The sequence below is a fragment of the Coenobita brevimanus genome, chromosome 5, assembly GCF_032717465.1.
Source record: "Coenobita brevimanus isolate Jiangsu-jjx chromosome 5, ASM3271746v2, whole genome shotgun sequence".
NCBI classification, from domain to species: Eukaryota; Metazoa; Arthropoda; class Malacostraca; order Decapoda; family Coenobitidae; genus Coenobita; species Coenobita brevimanus.
The window spans coordinates 44,177,556-44,201,248 of NC_136958.1; the positions used below are offsets into that span (position 1 = coordinate 44,177,556).

Sequence of the window (23,693 nt, forward strand, 5' to 3'; positions counted from 1 at the left end):
AAGGGCAAGGCTCGCCCGGCTGTGAAAAACAAGACTTTTTTTTTTTTCCTTTCAAAATTTACAGACAAAATGAAAGAAATTATCACTTTTAGGCATTTCTCTTTTTTATCCATGTATTTGTATTAATTTATCTTTATCTCTCAGCCAGTCTTTTTATTTTATTACAGTATCTGTCGACGTGTCAAGTGGGGTTGGTGGAGGATTAGTGTGCCTCCCTGTAAAACAATTAACTCTAAGCCCTTGGCCACCCCGTTTGGGATACATGGCGTCTGGCAATGAATGAATGAAAAATCTGTCGACGTGTCTATCTATCAGTCCCTGTCTCCGTGTGTTCCGTGTGTTTATTTGTGTATCCTTTCTATCTGTATGTGTCTATCTATCTGCCTGTCTATCTACCCATCTATCTATCTGTCTATCTATCTATCTATATGTCTCTATTCATCCATTTAACCACAAATATATATGTTTCTATCAGCCTTACATACCAGTCTGTTGTCACAATGTTTCCTAACTGCTTAAGCCATGAGAAAACTAAATTACAGCGAATGATGGGGAAAGAAAATGTTACGGTTCTGAATATTCTCTTCCCTCTTCTTCTTAATCTATTTCTCTATCTACCTCGTAACCAGGCCAAGAGAATTTTTAATAATCACTCAAAGTTCTGATATGTATATTTGAAAACTAGATTTTTTTCTTTAAGGACACTTTTCTCCCCTCTTTCCATCTGTCTGACTCTGTCTCCATTTGTCAGTCAGTCGAGGTATTTTTAATCGTGTTGCAGAAAAAAGGAACAGGCGTTTTTACCGAAAGTTTTCTCTCTCGATTCATCTGTCTAGTTTTTATCGCTGATGGTGCTTGTATCTGGCAGTCTGTCTGGTCATTGGTATGTCTGTCTCTGTGTGTCTGCCTGCCTATCTCTGACTATCTTTTGGGCTGTCCGTCAGTGTCTGTCTGCCTGTCTATCTATCTATATCTGTATCTGTCTACGGGTAACTATTTTTCTCTCTATCTCTGTCAGTCCATCTGTCTATCTATCTCTCGACCTGTTTTTTTTTTTTTTTTTTTTTTTTTTATGTGTCCGACTCAGGGCATAGGCTTCACAGCCTGCTCTCAAGGCCCAGTAGTCCTCCTACATACCATACACCTCTCTTCATGTCACCACTTCGGCGCTAATACCCACCGTCCATATTGAATACATGCTAGGGCTGTCTCATACAGGACTGGTGTATTGGTTTGTCCTCCTTTCTGTCTGCCTGTCGAGTGTTTCTTTTGGTGTTGATGAATCACTTGATATTGCATTACATCGATGAAATCTACAGTATCCGACACGAACCATTTTGAAAAACATGTAAAAGACCTGAGAAATCTGTGAGCGACCTAGGGCATCCCACTTTACACACACACACACACACACACACACACACACACACACACACACTAACGACATATAGATAGGTAGATCGATAGATATAGATATTAACAGACAGACTAGACAGACAGACAGAGATAGACAGACAGATAGATAGATGAGTACTTCATTTAAAATCAACGAAATTTCGGCACCTTGATGTTGCCAAAAGTTAGTGGGTTAAAAATAGATTATGGTTCCGTATAACCCCTTTATATATTATAAAACTGTGCTGCAATAATATTTTCGTCTCCTGGTGTCGGTAGCATGCATGATGACATTAAGATATTATTTTATGCAGGGGAGAAGGAACCAAAGACTGGAAACTCGCAAGAATGTTCCCTCCAAGATATATATATATATCACACACACACACACACACACACACACACACACACACACACACACACACACACACACACACACACACACACACACACACACACACACACACACACACACACACAGATTCCGGATCCGTTCATTTCGAGATCTTTGGTTTTGCGTTTAAAAGACTGGAGGTCATAAGCAGAAAATACTGGCACAGGTAGATAGTTCCAGAGTCGACGTGTTCCATACATGAAGCACTGGTGGAAGTGTCGGTTAACCTGTATGTTCTTTAAGTTAATGAAGGATTAAGTTTACAATGCTGCTGGTACGTCGGTAGTCTGCCTAAAGCCTCTTCAGTTTATGTCTGGCATCAGTAGCCTAGCGCAATACACGTAAAGGCCGTCGTTATTTACCTGTGCTGCAGTAATAACCTTCACCTTGATGTCCGTAACTCTTATGATGATATTAGTACAGCGTTAGATTTGTTTTTGTGTGTTCGACTCTGGACATAGGTTTAGCAACCCTTTCCCTGAGGTCCAGCCGCCCTCCTACGCACTTCACCACCCCATGTTGACACTTTGGCGCTAACACCCACCGTCGACTCAGAATTCATGATGGGGCTGTCTCATACAGTACTGGTGTACTGGTATTGTCGGGGGAATTTTTAAAAATAAACGTGTCTTATGGTAGATGAGTAAAGTCTGCGTTAACGAAATGCAAATCCTTGAACTGTTTTCTGCCTCAGCCGGAATTCGAACCTGGATTCACTGGGAGTGCGGACCGTATTTCTACCGCCTCGGCCATCGCCTTTCTATATTTTAATGAGATATAGTTACTTTGCATTATATGAAGCGAAACAGTATTACAAAATACATAAAAACCTTCAATATTTACCTGTGCAGCAATAATATCGTTGCCCTTGGTGTCGGTAACTCTCATGGCGACGTTGGGTGACTCCACAATGGTCTCCTCGAAGAACTCCGCCGTGTCGATGGCGTGCTTCACCTCCAGACCGGACAGCAGGGAGTTGGTCACGGTCTGGTTCTGCAGGTCGTATTTACAGTGCAGCGCCAGTCCCACGTCAGCGGAGGTCACTATCATGTCGTGGTGCTGTGGGCAAGGAGGGAAGGGTTAGGTAAAGTAAGGCAGGGTTAGGTAGGGTGAGGCAGAGTGAGATAAGTGATGCGTGGTCAGGAAGAGTCGGGTGAGACAGGGTTAGGCATGGTGAGGCAGGCAGGTAGAGTCAGGTAAGGGGTAACTGTCCTGTCGTGGTGCTGTGGGGAGGTAGGATAGGGTTAGGCAGGGACAAACGGGCATATCAACAGGGTCTGGAGATAGCATTTACAGGATTAAGAGGTCTCTATTTTCAAAAGAGTACCAATCCCATGCCAGTGGATGTGCCTATCATGCCGCGGTACTGTGGGCAAGGAGGGTAGGGTGAGGCAGGATCAGCTTGGGACATGCAGGTTCAGGCAGGGAAGGTACAATAAGCCAAACGAAGGTCATGATACTGTAGGTGTAATTAAAAGGAGTGAGGTAGGGGAGGCAGAATGGGGGATAGTAGATAAGACAGGGTAGGGAAGGCAAGAGGCCGATGGGAAGGGAAGGTAAGGTGGGGAAAGTAAAATAGCACAGTTAGTCAGGATAGATAATGTGAGGCAGGGAAGGAAAAATTATTTCATTGTATTAAAAAAAAAATAAAAAAAAAAACTTGCCTCCGAAACAAATCTGTATACGCGAGAGGCAGAATTAATGTGCGTTCTTATAATGGACCCACCGGGTTTGAAAGATCAAAAGTATTTTTTTTTTTTAATGCGAGGAAGAAGGAACCAAAGGCTAAGAGCCCGCAAAACAGTTCCTTCCAAGAAAAACAACAAACAAAAACAATACAAAAGAGGGCCAAATTCAAGATCTGTTCATTTCGAGATGCCTGGACACACTGCGGCCTAAGGAAAACAGTTTCGGAATTGATTTGTGTAGTTCTCACGAAAGAATGAATACCGGTTAACTACTGCATCACAGTGCTGGATAGAAACAAGGGTAGGGAAGACAAGATGACATAACGAGGACAAAATATTACAGCTTAATGCCACACTGTTTCGACAAGTGTCCTCTTTTAACTATGGACTGAGGAGGGTGCTTGCGAAACTGATTTTATTGTGTGTGTGTGTGTGTGTGTGTGTGTGTGTGTGTGTGTGTGTGTGTGTTTTGAGACGTATTCTAGATGGCATAGGAGACTTCGGAACACCTCTTCCTCAGCGATTTATTTTGCACGTTTGTCTTTTTTCTCTGTGGTATTTCGATCACTTTAGTATCACCATAATTTTCACCGGTAACATGCAAAAGGATACTGAGGTGCAACGTACGGGATAAACGTCTAAGGACGCGTTATTACTAAGTCTGCAATGCTATTTTAGCATACAATCCTTTGTTGGTTAAGCCAGGGTTATCGATAAAATAAATACGATTGATCATCCTAGGAAGAGAAGATTTAGCGTGCATTGCTGAAAAGGATTACATTATGAAAATATGCGACGGTCTGAGTCCGTACAGTCAGGGATCAAGACTCGCTTAATGTTCTGCTGGGTTTATACTTAAGGCATTTCCATTACATTCCTCCCTGATGCGCCATATCAAAAAGAACTAGGTATGAGCAGAGAAAGTCAAGTATCTCTCTGCCTAGGAAAATTAGGCAGCAGTGGTAACTGAGACCTGGAGGAGATTAAATATGGAAAGAATCTTCTATGGGCAGAGGAACAGAACATTTTTCAACTTAGGAAGATTAGTCAGAAGAGGAAAGTTAGAAGCAGAAGAGGGTAAACATTAGGCCAACTTCTGATCTCAGACTGTACCTGGATGACGATGTTTGAGGAGAACGCGCCGGGACCGTCCTGCACCACGTCACAGTTCACGTCGTTGTAGCGCAGGGTGATCTCAAAATCGGTGCTGCTCTGGATGTCCGTCACACAGGAGTTGGGCCGATCTCTGGCGTACACCTTGCCGTCGAAGAGAGTGGAGGTGGAGATCTTGGCCAGCATTTCGGCGCCACGGCATTCCACAGTCACCTGGAATGGAGTAGATTTACCTTAATTATGTAGGTTCATTTGCAGTAAAAAATACCGATGCACTTCTGTACGATTAACAAAGATTCTGACTCATGATTTGCAACGCTCAGAAATCTATAATTTGTATGAATATTTATAATTACAATATTTTTTTTTATATATGTATGTAAATTTGAATATATGTATGTATGTATATATGTATACGTTCTATAAATCTCCCTCTCCACCCTCACAGTCGGTTAATGGCAACACTTACTACAGGGTATTCTCTAGGCCTACATATCTTTACCTCCGCCAGCGAAGTTGGACGGAGGTTATGTATTCACCTGTGTCTGTTTGTCTGTTGTTTACAAGATATCTCAGAAAGTTGTGTTCGACTTTAAATGAATTCTGGTGGATAGGTGGGCAGTGGGTCAAGAGCGCGTTTATTAGATATTGATCTGCATTTGGATCCGGGTACAGGAATGAATTATAAATTTTATTGGCGTTGGTGGAAGTATGCGTTCTCTGTGAATCTGTAGTAGAGCAGAGTAAGACAAAAGAAATAACTGATTGTGAAACCGTAAAAGTATTCGTCTGGTAAAATGCTTTCTTGTTTTCTCTTGTATTAAGTGATCCTTCCCGGACCTACCCACATACAACCATCTGATAACATTACTGCATCTCAGCTGGTGGTGGTTGCCATCTCTAAGTGCCGTAGGATATACCCACACATATTCCAGCATACACACACCACACACATACTTACATACCTACCAGTTCCCATACCCATACATCTACTGACGGTACAATTGCATTTCATTAGTTTTGGCATTAGCTGTCTCCAAGTATCATACAAGGTGCACAGTAAATAGCACTCCACTAGACTCTCACGTGGCAGTATCATATGTGTTTTGGGGGCGGCTCAGTCTGCTAGTGTGGGCGTGATTATGGCAGTGGGAACAGGAAATGAATAAATGATACAGGCTAGATACTAATAACACTGACTCAGCGGTCCTAACAACACACGAGAAAGCTTTTGGAGCAGTGATGGCAGAGCTTTTGAATCACCCTGTAGAATGTTCCCTGTATAAATAAAATGACTCTTCTCTTCCGGCACACCCACACCCTATCCACCCACCCACCTAATAGCACGACTGTTTCTTAAATGCAGTAGTATTGTAAATTTCAAGGTACTATAGGATACTTCCCACATATCAAATGATCCTCATATACCTACTCACACCAAAACACACACACACACACACACACACACACACACACACACACCTGGTAGCAGGACTGCATCTCATATGTAGTGGTGTTCTCAACTGCCAGGTAGGGGTCCTCGACGTGAGTGAGGGTGGCGGAGGAGTGGTGCGAGATGCGGCAGACCTTCTCAGCGGCCGAAAAGTAGTCAAAGGAGTAGCAGGTGAAGTTGGACTTGAGGCACCTGGGAGAAGGGAATGGAAGGTTACCTGGGGAAATTTGACCTAGGAAAAGGGAGCTAGAGAGAGGAAGGATTATTACCTGGTAGGCTATTATTACCCGAGAGAATTGTTACATGGGAAGTTTATTATAACCTGGGGAGATTATTATTACCTAAGAAAATTATTACCTTGGGAGAATATTATTACCTGGGGAAAATATTTCCTGGGTAGATTATTATGACCTGGGAAGATGATTATTTCCAGGGAAGATAGGGACGAGCTGGGGAACTTATAATTACCTTTGAGATCATTATTCTTGCCTGGGGAAATAATTATTGCATGGGGAGATTATTATTAACCTGGGATGATTGTTTTTACCTGAGGACTGTTATTATTACCTAGGATAGTATTACCTATATAGAATCTTATGCACAAGGAAGATTATTATTTTCTATGGAAGGTTTTTATTATCTCGGGACATTATCATTACTTAAAGGAATTATTATTTTTGTCTAGAGGAATATTTATTACCTGGGGATGATATTAATACCTGGGAGATTAATGTTACCTAGGAGTAGTTTTATTACCTGGGGAGATTTATTATTACAAGGGATATTATTACTACCTGGGAAGATTATTATTACCTGGGAGATTATTACTACCTGAGATATTGTTATTACGTGGGGATATTATTATTACGTGGGGAGATTATTGCTGCCTGGATATTGTTTTTACCTGGGATGATTATTATTACATGGGAGATTAGTATTAACTGGGAGATTATTGTTACCTGGGAAAATTATTACCTGGGAGATTATTACTATACATGGAGATTATTATTACCTGGGAAGAGTAGTATAACCTGAGTAAATTGTTATAAGTTGAGGAGATCATCATTTCCCAGGGAGATGATTAACAGGGAGAAAAACTATCGCGTGGACATACTATTACTACCACCCAGGCCAAAGCAGAGCAAACCAGTCCTCACCTTTCCTTGCACTCCTCCACCGTGTTAAGGTCCTGGTACACGGCGTCCACGGTCTTCAGGATCCTGCCCTTCAGGGGTTGGAACTCGCACATCCTCTTCGGTCTGGGCACGCACGCCATCTCCAAGTAGTCCACCTCGGCACTGAGCACCAGCAGGGGTTTTCGGCCGGCCATGTTTCGGTTCACTTGGGAGAGGGTACACGTCTGGGTGGTGGGGTCAAACGAGGCGGCTCTGAAAATGGGGGAAGAAGTAGTGGGTTAACTCGTGGATTGCGCAATTACCTTTTTCTTTTCTTATCCCACCCCGTGTTACGCAAAAACGAAGGAAAGTTTTTTTTTTTTAGTTTTTGTTTATTATAAATTTGAAGATAAACATCCAGGGCATCATCCGGTGAAAAGAAAAAAAATCTCTCTCTCTCTCTCCGTCTTTCCGTAGGGCCATGCATTAGTTTACGTACGGGAGTAGTGAAAAAAAAGGAAAAAAAAGAATGTTTTTGTTTATTATAAACTTGAAGATAAACATCCAGGGCATCATCTGGTGAAAAGAAAAAAATTTCACTCTCTCTTCGTCTTTGTGTACTGCCATGCGTAAGTTTGCGAAGGGGTCGAGTTGTTTACGGTGATGCACGGCCAGCACAGCCTGAGCTGTGGCTCGCAACGCGACGCTACCCAGCCTGACAACAATGTGCATTACATAAAACCTGCGCCAAAACAGTATCGTGCGTTAAGAGCGTTCGTTAATCATGGCACAATCGTCACCCGACCATGCGATGGCGAAGGTAGGTGCGATCATAAAGCAAATCTCTATAGACATCACACAGGAGGCATCCGTTTAAATATGATACACATTAGTAAAACAGCGCTCGGCCATTAAATAAAACCACTTCATATTCCGCAAAACATACACCCGTGCAGTATTACGTACAATATAATGGAACCTATTTACGAACATTTTTATAAATCAGCACTTTAAAAAAGCTCACTATACAGTACACGCCAATGATCTATAAAAAATAACAAAGGATCCTATCAACACTTCATTCCAATAGGAAAATTGGAAATACCGCGCCACTGTCGTACATAATTAATTAAAGCTGTCTTAAACTTGAGAGAGTGTGAGTGGTTCTGATAAAAAAAAAAAAAAACTCCTAAATTATTAGTTTGCATTGTAGTCCTGATATGCCTCGTTGAACTGTTCTTTCCATTTGTACAAAATATGATTCTCATTTATGATATATAGCATTTTAGGTGCTTTTGTGTGTGTGTGTGTGTGTGTGTGTGTGTGTGTGTGTGTGTGTGTGTGTGTGTGTGTGTGTGTGTGTGTGTTATTTACTAAAACAGCCGGTCATAGGAACCACTGTCCTTCAAAACTGCAAAGCAAATTTTTCCTTCGTAACCCATGCATATTATCGTTTTCTTTTTTGTATTAAAAGAGAAAACGTAGACTACAAGTTGATAACCACCTTTTGATGGTTTTACTTCAGTTTAGCCAATATTTCTGCATGTTGTGAGACTTTTTATGATACCAGATAAACCATCAACCTGCAAGCGTCCTTCTTCTGCTGTCCACTCAGTTTGACCACTAAGGTTGATGAGGATGCCAAAGAACAAACCAGCCCGCAGGAGAATTTGCAATCATTTAGGTTTGTCGCTCAGTATTGATGAGCATTCCTTGTTTTTGGTGAATACAGGAATTCCTCGATGTAGGACGTCTAGTTTTACCATAATCTTTTTTCATATAAAATCGCAAAAATACCTATTAAAGCTCATCACTGTCTTTTAAAATAATTTGACAGATTCGTCCTTAGTTTAAGTTTCGTAACAGGGCACAGTTTCACGACCAGACTTACGATCGCTTCACTAAACGCAACGCAGCTTTTCGTTTACCAGAAAAACGAGAGGCATGGAAGTTTTTGCACTCGTCTTTTTCTTTCCTTCAAAATCGCAAAACAGTTCGTGATCATTTTTTCTTTCATAATTAATTTATGTTTGCAGAAGGAACAACAAGCATGTGAAGATTCTGCTACACACTCCCTGTCCTTCTCACAACAACAGAGCTTGATTATGACAGGAAGTAGATTTTGCTTTGAATTCCAGTGCAGCAGCTAGTGTGGAACAAACTGTGATATTCTGGAACACATACTCTTACATCTGACGAGCACCACTTAATGACTCCCCACCCTCTGATCCTGTAGACTGGAGGTAAGACGTAGCCAGGAGGTAATACTTAAGACTTATTTGTTGGCCGTTCGTATGTATTCTGGTTGCACGATTAACCTCTATTATCCGGTGACGTGATTTGCTGATTTGTTTTTGCCACCTCCAGACGATTCTCTTAAGCTTTGGAGAGGCCTCTTGATTTAATAGGGCAAACGAAGGCCATATCTCACCTCTCCGGCCTGAAAAGTCTCTCCATCGCTGAATAAAATGGCTTGGAGGTAGCAAAAACGAAATGAAAAATGCGTCATCGGACAGAAGGGGTAGCAGGAGTCATCGCGGTCTGTTCTTCGTGCGGTCTAGGAAAGCCTGCGACCGCCACATTAACAGTGGTCTTCGTTCGATGTGGTATCCTGGCTGCCTACAACTCCCTTCAGTCTGTCAGGGGTGGAGGTGGGCAGAAACAAAACCCCCGCATTTTAAATGATATACAAGACTTCGTAGCACTTTTTCTCAGCGATTTGATATGCCTATTACACCTTCATTTTCTCGTTTATGGTTTACACATTTCTGGTAACGACATTTTGCCTCAGTAACATATTTAAGACGGTAAAAAAGTGTCATAAACAAAATTATTCGCTGCAGAACAGGTGCTGCAAAACCAATAACGATTCCATGAGATGAATCAGCCATTATGAATCTCTCTTACTGCTGACCCTCCATGGCTATCATTTTGGGAGATTTTTCCTTACTTTTTACAGACTACCCAAAATACTGAGAGGGAAACCAGCCTTACATTTAGAAAACAGATACAATGCTAAGCGTGAAACTAACCTTGCATTTAAAGAATACCTGCAATACTATGGGAGAAACAGCCATGTTTGTGTAGGGAAATTAGAGAATACCTACAATACTAAGGATGAAACCAGGCATACTTTAAGAGCATGATTACAGTCCTAAGGAAGAAACCAGCCATATGTTTAGAGAATACCTACAATACTAAGGGAGGAACCAGCCATACTTTAAAAGAATAACATCAGTACTAAGGGAGAAACCAGCCATATGTTTACAGAATACCTACAGTACTAAGGGAGGAACCAACCATGTTTTTAGAAAATGCCAAAATTACTATGGGAGAAATGCCAAAAATACTAAGGGAGAAATCGGCTATACTGTACTTAAGAGAATACCAGCGATGTTACGGGAGAAACCAACCTGCACGCGGATGGGCCTTCCTGCAGACACTTGATGGCACAGTCCGTCTTGGTTTCAGCGGCCAGGACCTCCGTGCTGAAGCGAGAGTTGATGGCGAGACCAGGCACGCTCTCGTAGGCCCAGGGGGAGGTGCACTCGGGGCGCTCCTTCGGCAGGCACACCTTCTGAACGTAAAGAGTGAAGACCGGGAACTGCGACACCGCCAGTATTGCTGAAACGGAAGAAAGGAGGAATTTGTTAGATGATTTGAAGAGGGTAGATTTTCTTTTTTTTTTCTTAGCTTATGGTAGGAGAGATTTTTTTGTTGATTAAAAGGAGAAAACGAGATAGTTATTGATAGAGTTTTTAAGCTAAGTTTTTATTTCTAAAAGGTGTTTTTTATTTTAGCTCGTTTCATTGAAGGGTAAGAGGGATTTTTTTTTTCTTCAAATGAAATATGTTTTAACTTTTCTTTATTCAGTTACAGAAATGTACATTCATTTTTCAGGTCTAATTTTCTCAAAACGATGGGATATAATGAAAGATGGAGAGCTTTTTGCTTCAGTATCGCAAATGTAATCATATGTTGAGAACGAGTTTTATTTATTTATTTATTTTTTACAATACGTTGAGAAGGAATACAGGAAAAACCTTATGATTTTTTTTTTTGTAATCGAGCAGTGTGATTATTGGTGAAATTCACATTATTTATGTTGATGGCACATATGACGGAAGTTATTTATTGATTTTTATTATAACAAAAATGACGATGTATGAAGACTGTTTTATAGTGGTCGCAAAAAATACAGGATATATTAAGAAATTTCTTACCATGTCTTTTGTGCTTATTTGAATACAAGTCTAGGTTACGAGAAGAAAATATTGTAACTTTTACTGTTAAAAGAAGAACTAGGAAAGGAGAGAGCAGAACCCTTATGTATCTCTCGTTCCTCCTAAATATTTATATATATATATATATATATATATATATATATATATATATATCATCTCATCAGCCATTTGAGTGTCCGCTGCAGGACCGGCCTGTCCCGACCGAAGTGGGGACGATACAGCCAATGTATCTCTACCAAGTGGCTTAGGCTGTCTGGTAGAGATTGTATGTAGGGTGAGAAGTGCTTGTAAGTGTGATTGTAGTGCTGGAGTGGCTTTGGATGTGTGTGTAATCTGTGAACCAAGTGTAATTGGCCCGCGCAAGCCGACTGGGTGCAAACATATTTTATAGTATGTATGTGACTCTGGTTCATCCACAGCACCCCTTGTGTCCGCCAATGCAGTACGTGACCAGAAGAACGCTTGCAAAGTTTATTACCCTGGCGGGGCGCGAACCCTCGTTCTTCAGTGTACGAAAACGCACACTTTACCACTGTACCACAGAGGCTCCATATATGTGTGTGAAGTCTGTGAACCAAGTGTAATTGACCCGCGCAAGCCGACTGGGTGCAAGCATACTTTATAGTCAGCGACACTGGTTCAACCACAGCACCCCTTGTGTCCGCCAATGCAGTACGTGGCCGGGTCAACACTCTCAAAGTTTATTACCCTGGCGGGGCACGAACCCTGGTTCACCCTACCACTGTACCACAGAGGCTCCATATATATATATATATATATATATATATATATATATATATATATATATATATATATATATATAGATATAGATATATATATATATATCTATATATATATATATATATATATATATATATATATATATATATATATATATATATGAGCCTGTGAAGTCACATGGAGAGACAGGCTGACAAATGAGGATATAAAGGAGAGTTGTGGTGTGGATGTGGATGTGATCGGAATCGTTAGGAGAAACACACTGAGGTGGTTTAGTCGTGTGGAGAGGATGGAGGGTGAGAGACTGACGAGGAGAGTGTATGTGAGTGAGGTGGAGGGGGGCAGAGGGAGGGGGAGGCCGAGGATGAGATGGAGGGATGGGGTGGAGAGGTAAATGAAAGAGGGGGATGTGAGTTGGGAGCAGGGCAGTGAAATGGCGGGGGACAGGGCGACGTGGAGGCGATTTGTTTGTGGCTACCCCGTACGGGATCGAGGCGTCTGGCTATATATATATACGTATATATATATATATATATATATATATATATATATATATATATATATATATATATATATATATATATATATATATATATACGTATATAAGCTACAACAGGGAAATTGAGAATCGATCGTAAATATGTCGGAGAATCCGACACGTAAGAGTAACTTCCCTATCCGGTACCGTACTCCCTGACGGCAAGCTTCGAGTACCAGCACTAGCTGCATAGCCACAGGATTCGGTACACATCACAAGGCAAGGGTTCATTTGAGGCAGTTTGTGGTTAGGGTCTGTGCAGTGAACATCATCAATTTTTTCCCCTTCCATAACTTCTCTCGTTTATTTATAAGACTCGCAATGTCATCCCAGGAAACTGCTGTATCGTAAGTAATTGTGACAATATTGAATGTTTTTTTTTTTTAACAGAGTTTTAGCTGGAATTTCTCTCAGTGATAAATATTCTGTATGCGTTATCTTAGTTATACGGTTATTACTATGTCATTAGTAGTAATAGTAGTAATATCATTTCATATGTTCCTCCCCGCCCCCCCGCGGTGGCAGCTGTGACGGTAGAAGGGAAGAGTTTTTGTGTAATTGCTTATCTCTGACTCGATAAAAGGTACAGAACCAAGGAGATGTCCGAGGCCTGTAATATGTCATTGTGATGGGAATATGACTGATGCATAAATACCTGATAAGTTTCATAATCGTGACATGTATGCATAAAACGAGAGAGAGAGAGAGAGAGAGAGAGAGAGAGAGAGAGAGAGAGAGAGAGAGAGACTCGGCTAACTGTTCATCACAAATCAAGGGAACTTCATAGCCAGGTAGTAATATTTTAGGCATTCTCACCGTGTCAGGAAAGTTTACGAGACGGACTGGATGTTTAGTATCATTCCGTTAAATGTGTGTGTGTGTGTGTGTGTGTGTGTGTGTGTGTGTGTGTGTGTGTGTGTGTGTGTGTGTGTGTGTGTGTGTGTGTGTGTGTGTGTGTGTGTGTGTGTGTGTGTGTGTGTGTGTGTGTGTGTGTGTGTGTGTGTGTGTGTGTGTGTGTGTGTGTGTGTGTGTGTGTGTGTGTGTGTGTGTGTGTGTGTGTGTGTGTGTGTGTGTGTGTGTGTGTGTGTGTGTGTGTGTGTGTGTGTGTGTGTGTGTGTGTGTGTGTGTGTGTGTGTGTGTGTGTGTGTGTGTGTGTGTGTGTGTGTGTGTGTGTGTGTGTGTGTGTGTGTGTGTGTGTGTGTGTGTGTGTGTGTGTGTGTGTGTGTGTGTGTGTGTGTGTGTGTGTGTGTGTGTGTGTGTGTGTGTGTGTGTGTGTGTGTGTGTGTGTGTGTGTGTCTCTTTACTTTAGGCAGGGAAGGTGTAAACGAAGAAGAAATACTTTAAGGAATATATGCATCTTAAACCTGGACACCAACCAGAGAGAGAGAGAGAGAGAGAGAGAGGGAGGGAGAGAGAGAGAGAGGGAGAGAGAAAGAGAGAGAGAGAGAGAGAGAGAGAGAGAGAGAGAGAGAGAGAGAGAGAGAGAGAGATTTTCTGCGCGTATTTTGTTTTATTCCCCTTTCATTTGCACAGTTACGTTATTACCTCCGCCAAGGAGGTTATGTTTTGCCGGCGTGTGTTTGTCTGTTGGCAGGATTACTCAAAAAATTATGAACTGATTTTGCTGAAAATTTTCTGGAGGGGCAGGATATGGCCCAAGGAACACACCATTAGATTTTGGTTTGATCAGGATCATCATCCGGATCCAGGAATTTTGTGTTTGTTTGTCCACACGATATCTCCAAAGGTTCTCAACGAACTTCGATGAAATTTTGTGGAAGGATGGGCCATGGACCAAGAAAAAATTGAATTTTGACGCTGATCCGGATCCGGATCCGGATTCTGCAGTGGTATTGGCTAAAGTATTCTCTTTCTGAATTAATTATACTTCCTGCTGGTTTCTTCATGAAATCATTACACCAATTCGTCTTGCTGATACACTAATAATGACATGTTAAGGTTGGCCAAGCTGCACTCCATCACGTCAGATACCAGCTAAAACATAGAGCATTAGCATAGAATATGACAGTGCAGGGTGAAACATTGAGTATGTAACACAGAGTAAGACTTTTAAAGAGTACAAGGTGAGTTAAAAAAAAATCTGGAAACAGAGTAACAGTGTAGCTGGAAAAGATGGTATAACAATGAGAATATCCTCTGATGTTCCCTTACCCTTACTGTATCCTTCCAGACTTTCGACTCATCCTGTATATGATGGAGAGTGGTGTGGTGGTTTTGAGTGTGACGAACCGTTTTGCCTTTTTTAAATATTTTTGTTACTACCTTCAGACAGTTTTATTTTTGCCTGAGAGAGACTTTTCCAGCTGAAAGATTTAAAAATGGTACTGATAAACCACGTCAGTGAGAGAGATTTTTTTAAGTTGAATTAATGCACCTGGTAAAAGCAAGATTAAAAAGGACGTTACCTGAATTCATTGGGTTAAGGATGGTGTGTTACGGGAGCCAGAAGGGTATATGAGGGAGCGTGGTGTGTTGTGGGAAAAGGGGGTCGTGAATGAGTGGGGACAAGTGCTTGGACATCTCTGTGAAGGTTATCTCTCATCCAGTGCCATTTGGGAGATTAGATGGGTGGATTTAGATACGTGTACAGATAGATAAATACATTGAGAGAGAGAGAGAGAGAGAGAGAGAGAGAGAGAGAGAGACTGATAAGGAGGGGGGCATCATTAACTGAACAGCTTATGGATCATATTTACTCCCTTTTTTCCTCTCACACACACACACACACACACACACACACACACACACACACACACACACACACACACACACACACACACACACACACACACACACACACACACACACACACACACACACACACACACACACACACACACACACACACACACACACACACACACACACACACACACACACACACACACACACACACACACACACACACACACACACACACACACACACACACACACACACACACACACACACGGTGGAGCCTAAAAAGAGACAAAGTGTTTCTGGGAAGGTGTGGGTGTAGCATTCTTAACCTTTTACGAGTCACTGACCTCCTCACCACACCACACCACACCACACCACACTACACCACACTGCACCACACCGCACCACACCACACCACACTGCACCACACCCAATCTACACCACACCACACCACACCACACCACACTACACTACACTACACTACACTACACTACACTACGCTACGCCACACTACATTACACTACACCATGCCACATCGCACTGCACCACAGTACACCATACCACATTGTCACACCAAACACCACACTTCATCACACCACACCGCTGTCATACCATACCACATTGTCCGACACCACCACACTTTGTCACACCACATCACCTTGCCTCACCACAAGTCATTACACTGCACGCAAGAAACAACACCACACTACAGGCAACATATCACATCATACCACACCACATTACATATCACACCACACCACACTACACACCACACAACATCACATTACACTCCACATCACACTACACACCACATCACACTACACATCACATCAAACTACACACCACACCACACTACACACCGCACAACACTACACACCGCACCACACTACACACCGCACCACACTACACACCACATAACATCACATCTTACCATACGGCACACCACAGCACAGCACACCACAGCACAATACACACCACACCATACCACATGCATCACACCACACTACACACCACACCACATTGCCATACAACATCACACTACCACACAACACCACACTACATACCATCACATTTTCACACCACACAGTAACACACCACGTCACACTCACATTTCACCATGCTTCACTGCACCACACTGCCACATCACTCATCAAGCCTCACCACACCACACCACACCACACCACACCACATCACGCGCCACACCACACTGCCGTACCACATACCTCTATATACTGCCACTACACACCCTACACTCACACCACACCCTACACCTTCACGCCACACCCTACACCTTCACGCCACACCACACTATCCTCCACACTACACACCACATCACAGTGCCACGCCATGATGCTCCACTACACCAAATCACATTACCACAGTACGCCACATAACACTAAACCGTGCCATACCACACCACCACACCATACCGCCACATTACACCCGACACCATACTGCCACACTGCATTACCATCCCACACAGACATCACACTGCAACGTCGCCACCACATCACAAGACACCTCACGTCACACTGCAACACAAAGCCATCACACCACACCACATCCCACCCCATTCCACACTACCCCACCACACTGCCACACCACACGCCACTGCCACACCACACGCCACTGCTACACCACACGCCTCTGCCACACCATACTACATCACATCACATCACATCATGCTACATCACACAGTACTACATTGCCAAGCCACTCCTCACTGTTTACCTACCCTACCACCTCACACCTCATACCATACAGCCACACACCACGTCATATCTATCAGTCTATCTATCCATTTATCTCTCTATCTGTTTTGGGGGGTGGTGCTTCCGGGTCACCTAAAACCTTCCTGAATAAGCTCCAGCTGGGACAGTGTAGGAGGGACGTGCCTGGTGACCCACAAACACCACAGCAAAAACTAACCCAGCCACCCACAGGCACGGCAGGGCAGGGTGGGGCTGGGGGGAGAGCAGGCAGGGTAGGACAGGGGGGCATGGCAAGAAGTGGGAGGGGGGGAAAGGGAGTGACAGGGCCTGGGGGGGCAGGGGGGGCTAGGGGGAAGGGGGTGGAGGGTAGGGCTGGGCAGGTAGAGGGCGTAAGGAGAAGGGCAGAGGGGGGAAGCAGGGTTGGGCTGTAATGGGGGAAGGGAGGAGCAGGGCAGGGCGCATCTTCTGACCGGACCGGGTGAGAACAGTTACTCGTGCCGATAAGACCAGACCAGCCTGCTACACCGCTGACATCATCCCTTCCTGTCCCCCTTCTCACTCCTATCATCCTCTTCCTGTCTCATAACTACTCTTCTCTACCACACCTGACTTCAGGTGTTAATATTGGTAAATCTGTATGAAGTCCAAAGAGCTAGAGCAGATAAATTACCCAGAAATACGTGATCTGTGGGACTGTAAGAGTAGACATATTTTTGTGTGATTACAGATATAATTCATTTTGCCACACGGAAACCTCGTAGAATTGATTAACCCCTAGACAACGGCTAACGATTTATATATATTTTACTCAATAACACCAGGTTAAAAGAAACTCAAGATTTGTCGAGTGTTTTCGTGCAGCCACCGGTTGAAGGGAAAGATGCTTATACAGCTTCGTTCGAGAGATAAGATACATTTACCCGTGTCGTCTACTGCAGTGTTCTCTATAGGTGGGATATGGAACTAATTCAATTACTGCCTGGACATCAGCACACCGGGCAGTGGGCATTACGAGCAGATGTGTATCTTTTATGAAAGTGTCTGTACATCGTTAAATGGTGATATAAATTTTGGTGCAAACAGAATGGCCTTTCTCTCCCATCGCGACCCACTCTCCCTGCAAACTTAATCGTATGCCGTTAGCCAAAATGAAATTAAACCTAGGTAGGTTTAGAGCAGTTGATGAGAAATGAACTCCCTTTCCCACCAATATAATTATATACACTAGAAATATCCATAAGGTCACAGATTCTCTGCAGCTCAACACTTTCAGTTTTAGATTCTTTCTTTCTGCATAAAAACAGCATTAACCTGCATCAGAACTATCCACCTGCAGTACGCCATCTTAGAAGAGTATCTATTAAAGATTACCTTCATTAACTCTTTCAGTCCTGTGACGTAATTTTTGATTCATTCACAGTACTTTCAGATTATTTTATACACTTTTGGATAGATATTTTTGGAATGTAGTGCTTAGACATAGCCTTGGCTAGAGTTAGATAAAGCCTCCGTTTACTTATTTTCTAACAATGGTCTCTTCAAATGTAAATAAAGTCGTCTGAAGGCAGCAGGAGTAAGCCAAAAGGGATACCACCCGAATTGAAAGGGTTGAAAACGCTGTGCATTCGGCCTAACTCTCCCCATTAGATAGGAGCGACCTCTCCATTAGCGGGTAATACGCAGAACACAGGGCTTTCAGACATTTCGTGGAACATATTCTACTCTGATGATAGTAATACCTTTTTGTGATGACAGAAAGTGGTGATCATGATGATGTTATCGGTGGTGGTGATGATGATGCTAGGGATGCTGATTCCAGTAATGATGATAATGATGATGATGATGATGATGATGGCAGTAGTGGTGGTGGCAGGGGTGATGGTGATAGTGGTGATCATCATGGTAGTGGTGGTGATGGTGTTGATGATGGGTGACGGGGCTGAGCTGTGAGGCGTGTATGAGTGTGTTATTTAAAGTCTTTCTCTCTCTCTCTCTCTCTCTCTCTCTCTCTCTCTCTCTCTCTCTCTCTCACACACACACACACACACACACACACACACACACAGCATATTCTCTGTCTACCTCATCCTTACGAGTACATCCCATATATTCATCTTGTACTTTGCCTTTCTTCTCTGTTTCCATTTATTCTGTCTTCCTTACACCCTTTATCTGTCCCCGACCTCCTCTTACTCCTTGCTCTATTCCCTCCCTTCACACCATCTTTCCACCTTGTTCTCTCTCTCCTTCTCCCCTCTCCCTTCACTCAGTCTTGTTCTCTCTGGCTCTTCCTCTCATTCCTCCTTGTTCTCTTTCTGCATCTTTCTCTCACTCTGTCCTGTTCAAAATTGCCAACCTCTTTCTCTCAATCCATCTTGTCTGTTCCCCCATCCTCCTTCTCTCACGCTTCATTCTCTGTCTCATCTTCCATCTCTGGGTTGCCACTCACTCACCCTGGTTGTTCATACGTTTCTTGTCCTACGAGAGACGTGACTTGCCTGTGTCCAATGTTATGATGCTTATATCCTTTTCCGTCGTCTGTTCCCTCTTCTAAAGGACTTCTTATCTCTCCATGTGATACTTTAACAATGGCCTTTCCGTTCTTATCTTAGCACTTCCTGGTAATCGTTAATAGCTGGTCAGTTTTTATCACGCCAGTTCATTAACACCTACATACGTATGAACCCTTTTAGTATAATGTCACTGGTTTATTCTTGTCTACCGCATTTGTGTGTGTGTGTGTGTGTGTGTGTGTGTGTGTGTGTGTGTGTGTGTGTGTGTGTGTGTGTGTGTGTGTGTGTGTGTGTGTGTGTGTGTGTGTGTGTGTGTGTGTGTGTGTGTGTGTGTGTGTGTGTGTGTGTGTGTGTGTGTGTGTGTGTGTGTGTGTGTGTGTGTGTGTGTGTGTGTGTGTAGGGATAAGTGGGTTTGGGTAAGGATGTAGGTGTGTGTGTGAATATACTGTATGTGTATGGGTGTGTGCGTATGGGTGGGGTGTGTGAGTGGAAGGCTAATGTATATGATGGAACAGAGAGTTATAAACACTTCAATGATCCTTATGTTTATATTCAACTTCGGAAGGATCTCTGATGGAGAAAAGGTAGAAAAGTCACCATTAAAACCAACGCATTTTAAAACCCGAGTCTAGAATTAACCGGAGGAGAAAAGCCGGGATAAACTGGGAAGAAGTAAGAACTGGTAAGGGAGGAGAGGTGGAGGAGGAAGCGGGGTGAGTGACCGAACCCATTCCCCACTGACTCATACCCACTCACCCACATCCACTCACCCATGAACCACACTCATGCGTCTGTTGTACTTACTTGTATCCGTTCTGTCACTTAAACATTCTAAACAAAACAGATATTCACACATACACTTACTTATTACTTAAACGCTCGTGCGCTTGTACTCAGTGACCTGTATCTACCCACCTTCGTACCCATAATCATCCTGACGTGTACTCATGCATAGAACATGAGAGGACAACTGCAGTAAGCCAGTTGGTCCATGCTAGCACCTCCTTCGAGAGTGACTAAACTAATAAAATAAGACAAGGATAGCAAAGAGATAGCTTTCACTTTTATTTATAATTGTCAGAAAGGACATAAAATCTTAAAGGCTTCAGGAACTGTCTCACTCACTCAGTCACTCACTCATTTGCTAACTCACTCACATATTCACTCACTCAAGGACTCATTCCCTCACTCATTCAAGGACTTATTCACTTACACACACATTCATTCATTCACTCACTCACTCAAGGACTCATTCACTCTCATTCAAGGACTTATTCACTCACTCACACACACAGTCACTCACTCACACACATATCGATTCTCTGACACCCACTTCTATTCACAGTCGCACTCAGTCATGCCCTTCCCCCTCACACTTAGTCATTCACTCACTTATCCTGTCAGATTATTTACCTGCTCCTTTCTCAACTTTCATTCTAGTGTATTTAACCCCGTATTACGATGCCGCCCATTTCATGTTAATCTTCATAATGGTGGACGATAATAACCTTAGGGAAAAGCAGCATGTAGCGAGAGATGTAATATGTAAAGGATCTATTGGCAAGTCCATTTCCCAGGATAAAATATTCCCAGACACATTCATAGTATAATCGTATCCTACACCGTACACACACACACACACACACACACACACACACACACACACACACACACACACACACACACACACACACACACACACACACACACACACACACACACACACACACACACACACACACACACACACACACACACACACACACACACACACACACACACACACACACACACACACACACACACACACACCGCTCGCTGGTGCAGTGGTAACGTTCTCGCTTGCCAACTGGTGGACGGGAGTTCGAGCCTCGCTCAGGTTGCGAAAAGTTACACTGACGAAGTGGGTGGTTACTGTCCCCCTTGAGCAAGGGGACCGATGTGTGCGTGTGTGAAGGTCACAGCCTTGCCCTTAGATCGGACTATATGAGCTCTCAGCTCCCTTCCGGGAGGGTAAAAGCTGACGATCACGACCATCAAGTGATCCTGACCGACCCGGTGAATTACACACACACACACACACACACACATTCCAGCCACATACCACTGTACCTCACCTCCCGAACACAAGCCACGCCCGTCTACTTCATTCACACCCGCTGTTGTGAGAGAACCTTACCATAAGATCGCCAGAGAGAGAGAGAGAGAGAGAGAGAGAGACGTGCAATTAGCCTACAAGCAAGGGATGTGGTGGAGTTAGTGTCTGAGAGATTTCCAACTAATGACCTTATTCTCGTCTTTATATTTTATCGTTTCAACCTCCAGACCATTTTTATTCAGCGTAGGAGAGAGCTTTCGATGTGGAAGGTTAGATTTTTACTTCACTGACCACCTTAGTACAAGAGGTCATTCCTAAATAAAGTAAAATTATTTAATGACAGGCGAGAATTAACGATACGACTGCTAGCTAAGTTTTCTCTCTCTGTTGCAAATATTCGTTCCAGGTGTACAAGAATAAGTTACTGAAGTTCTGCCATCAAAGTAAAAGATCCCGCCATAGCCCTGTTTAGATCCCCTGAGTTGTTATTTAGTGCCCTCTGTCACCGTAATATACTCACATTGATTACCCGGGGGACCATTTCACTCTGTATCCTCTGTTTCTTTGTGTTTAATTCCGTGGCACTTACTTCGCCGTGTTTATCATTGTTCCTCATTATTACTCTTTTGTTGTGTACATGGACTTTCTCTTTATTCTTTATTTTGTTTTGTTCTTATTATTGTACTTACTGTTTTATAATGATGCAAAGTAACACGTAATTTTGTATCCTGTATGTGGCAGTGTATCTTGTTTTTCGCCATTTTTGCAGATTTTTAAAGACTGCGTAGGGACCCTCTGTGATGAATACAATGTCATGGAGTTAATAAAAAGTAATTATTTTGCAGCTATCACTAGACGAGTTCACGCAGTTGAAATGAAACACCAATCTCTAAAGGGTGAACAGTTTATCAATTAAGTGGTATTAAGTGGTATGAAGTAGCATTAAGTGATATTACAGAGGAGGCTTTCCACCTCTTATACACCACTTCCTCAATCCTCAGGGCACTGGTGAGAAGGATTGAGGAAGAGAAGATGAAGTGAGATGTGTTCACCCCATCACGCCTGGGAATGGAGGCAGAAGGATGTGGGAGGGAAGAGGAACCGGGGGAGCAAAGAGAAGTGTGTCAGGAAAAAGCCAGAGAGGAAGAAAGTTTATTATTGTCATCATCATCATCATCCTATTAGCACCGCATGTATGATAAATGGAAATAGCAGGATCTAGAGACCAAAAAAAAAAAAAAGATAAAAGAAAGGAAATAATAAGTTATGACAGGTATTTCAGTCACTCAATCATTCTTCAAGCCTTCGAACATTATCATAAAAGAAGCGTAAAATGATAGATATATGAATGCAAAATGAGGGAGACAAGAATGAGGAAGAGACTGAAGAAATAAAAAGGTTATTTGATGAGGCATGAAATGATAGGAGCTCGAGGGAGGGGTCGAAGAGGACATACCATGAAACAGAGAGAGATACGAGTGCAAAACAAGGTAGGAAGATAGCAGGAAGTAAGTAGGGGTTAGGAGAAAGAGGTAGCGATGAGAAGAGGGGCAGGAGAAGAGTAGGATCAAGATAGGACTGAGGAGAAAGGTAGGAGTGAGGAGAGGGGTACTGCTGGGAAAAAAATGTGGGAAAACGCTAGGAACAAGATAGGGATGAGGAGAAAGATAAAAAGGAGGAGAGAGGTAGGGATAAGAAGAGATGCAGAAGAGTAGGAAAAAACTAGGGACGAGGAAAATGAGACGAATGATGAGAGAGGGGTAGTGGTGAGAAATGAGTAGGAAACAGGTGGGGATGAGGAGAAAGAGAGGAATGAATAAATACATGCAGGGATGAGAAAAGAGGTAAGAGAGAAAGGGGAAAAAAGTAGGGATGATGGAAGTAGGAAAAAGGTATGGATTAGAGAGGTAGGAGAGAGGAGACAGGAAGGAATGAGGGGAGAAGAATATGGAGACAGGTAGAGAAGAGGCTGAAATGAAGAGAGGG

The 23,693-nt window shown here is 42.9% G+C and overlaps 1 protein-coding gene across 1 annotated transcript in view; it reads right to left on the reverse strand.

Moving 5' to 3' along the window:
* The window catches only part of LOC145398281 (uncharacterized), a 213,045-nt gene that overhangs the window by 4,575 nt on the left and 184,777 nt on the right, over window positions 1-23,693 (reverse strand). Inside the window, exons 2-6 of the mRNA XM_080271180.1 lie at window positions 10,572-10,782; window positions 7,201-7,431; window positions 6,073-6,235; window positions 4,591-4,803; window positions 2,633-2,848 (exon numbers count right to left, since the gene is read on the reverse strand). Coding sequence (XP_080127306.1) covers window positions 2,633-2,848; window positions 4,591-4,803; window positions 6,073-6,235; window positions 7,201-7,431; window positions 10,572-10,782 — 1,034 coding nt within the window. The remainder of the gene's footprint in view (window positions 1-2,632; window positions 2,849-4,590; window positions 4,804-6,072; window positions 6,236-7,200; window positions 7,432-10,571; window positions 10,783-23,693) is intronic.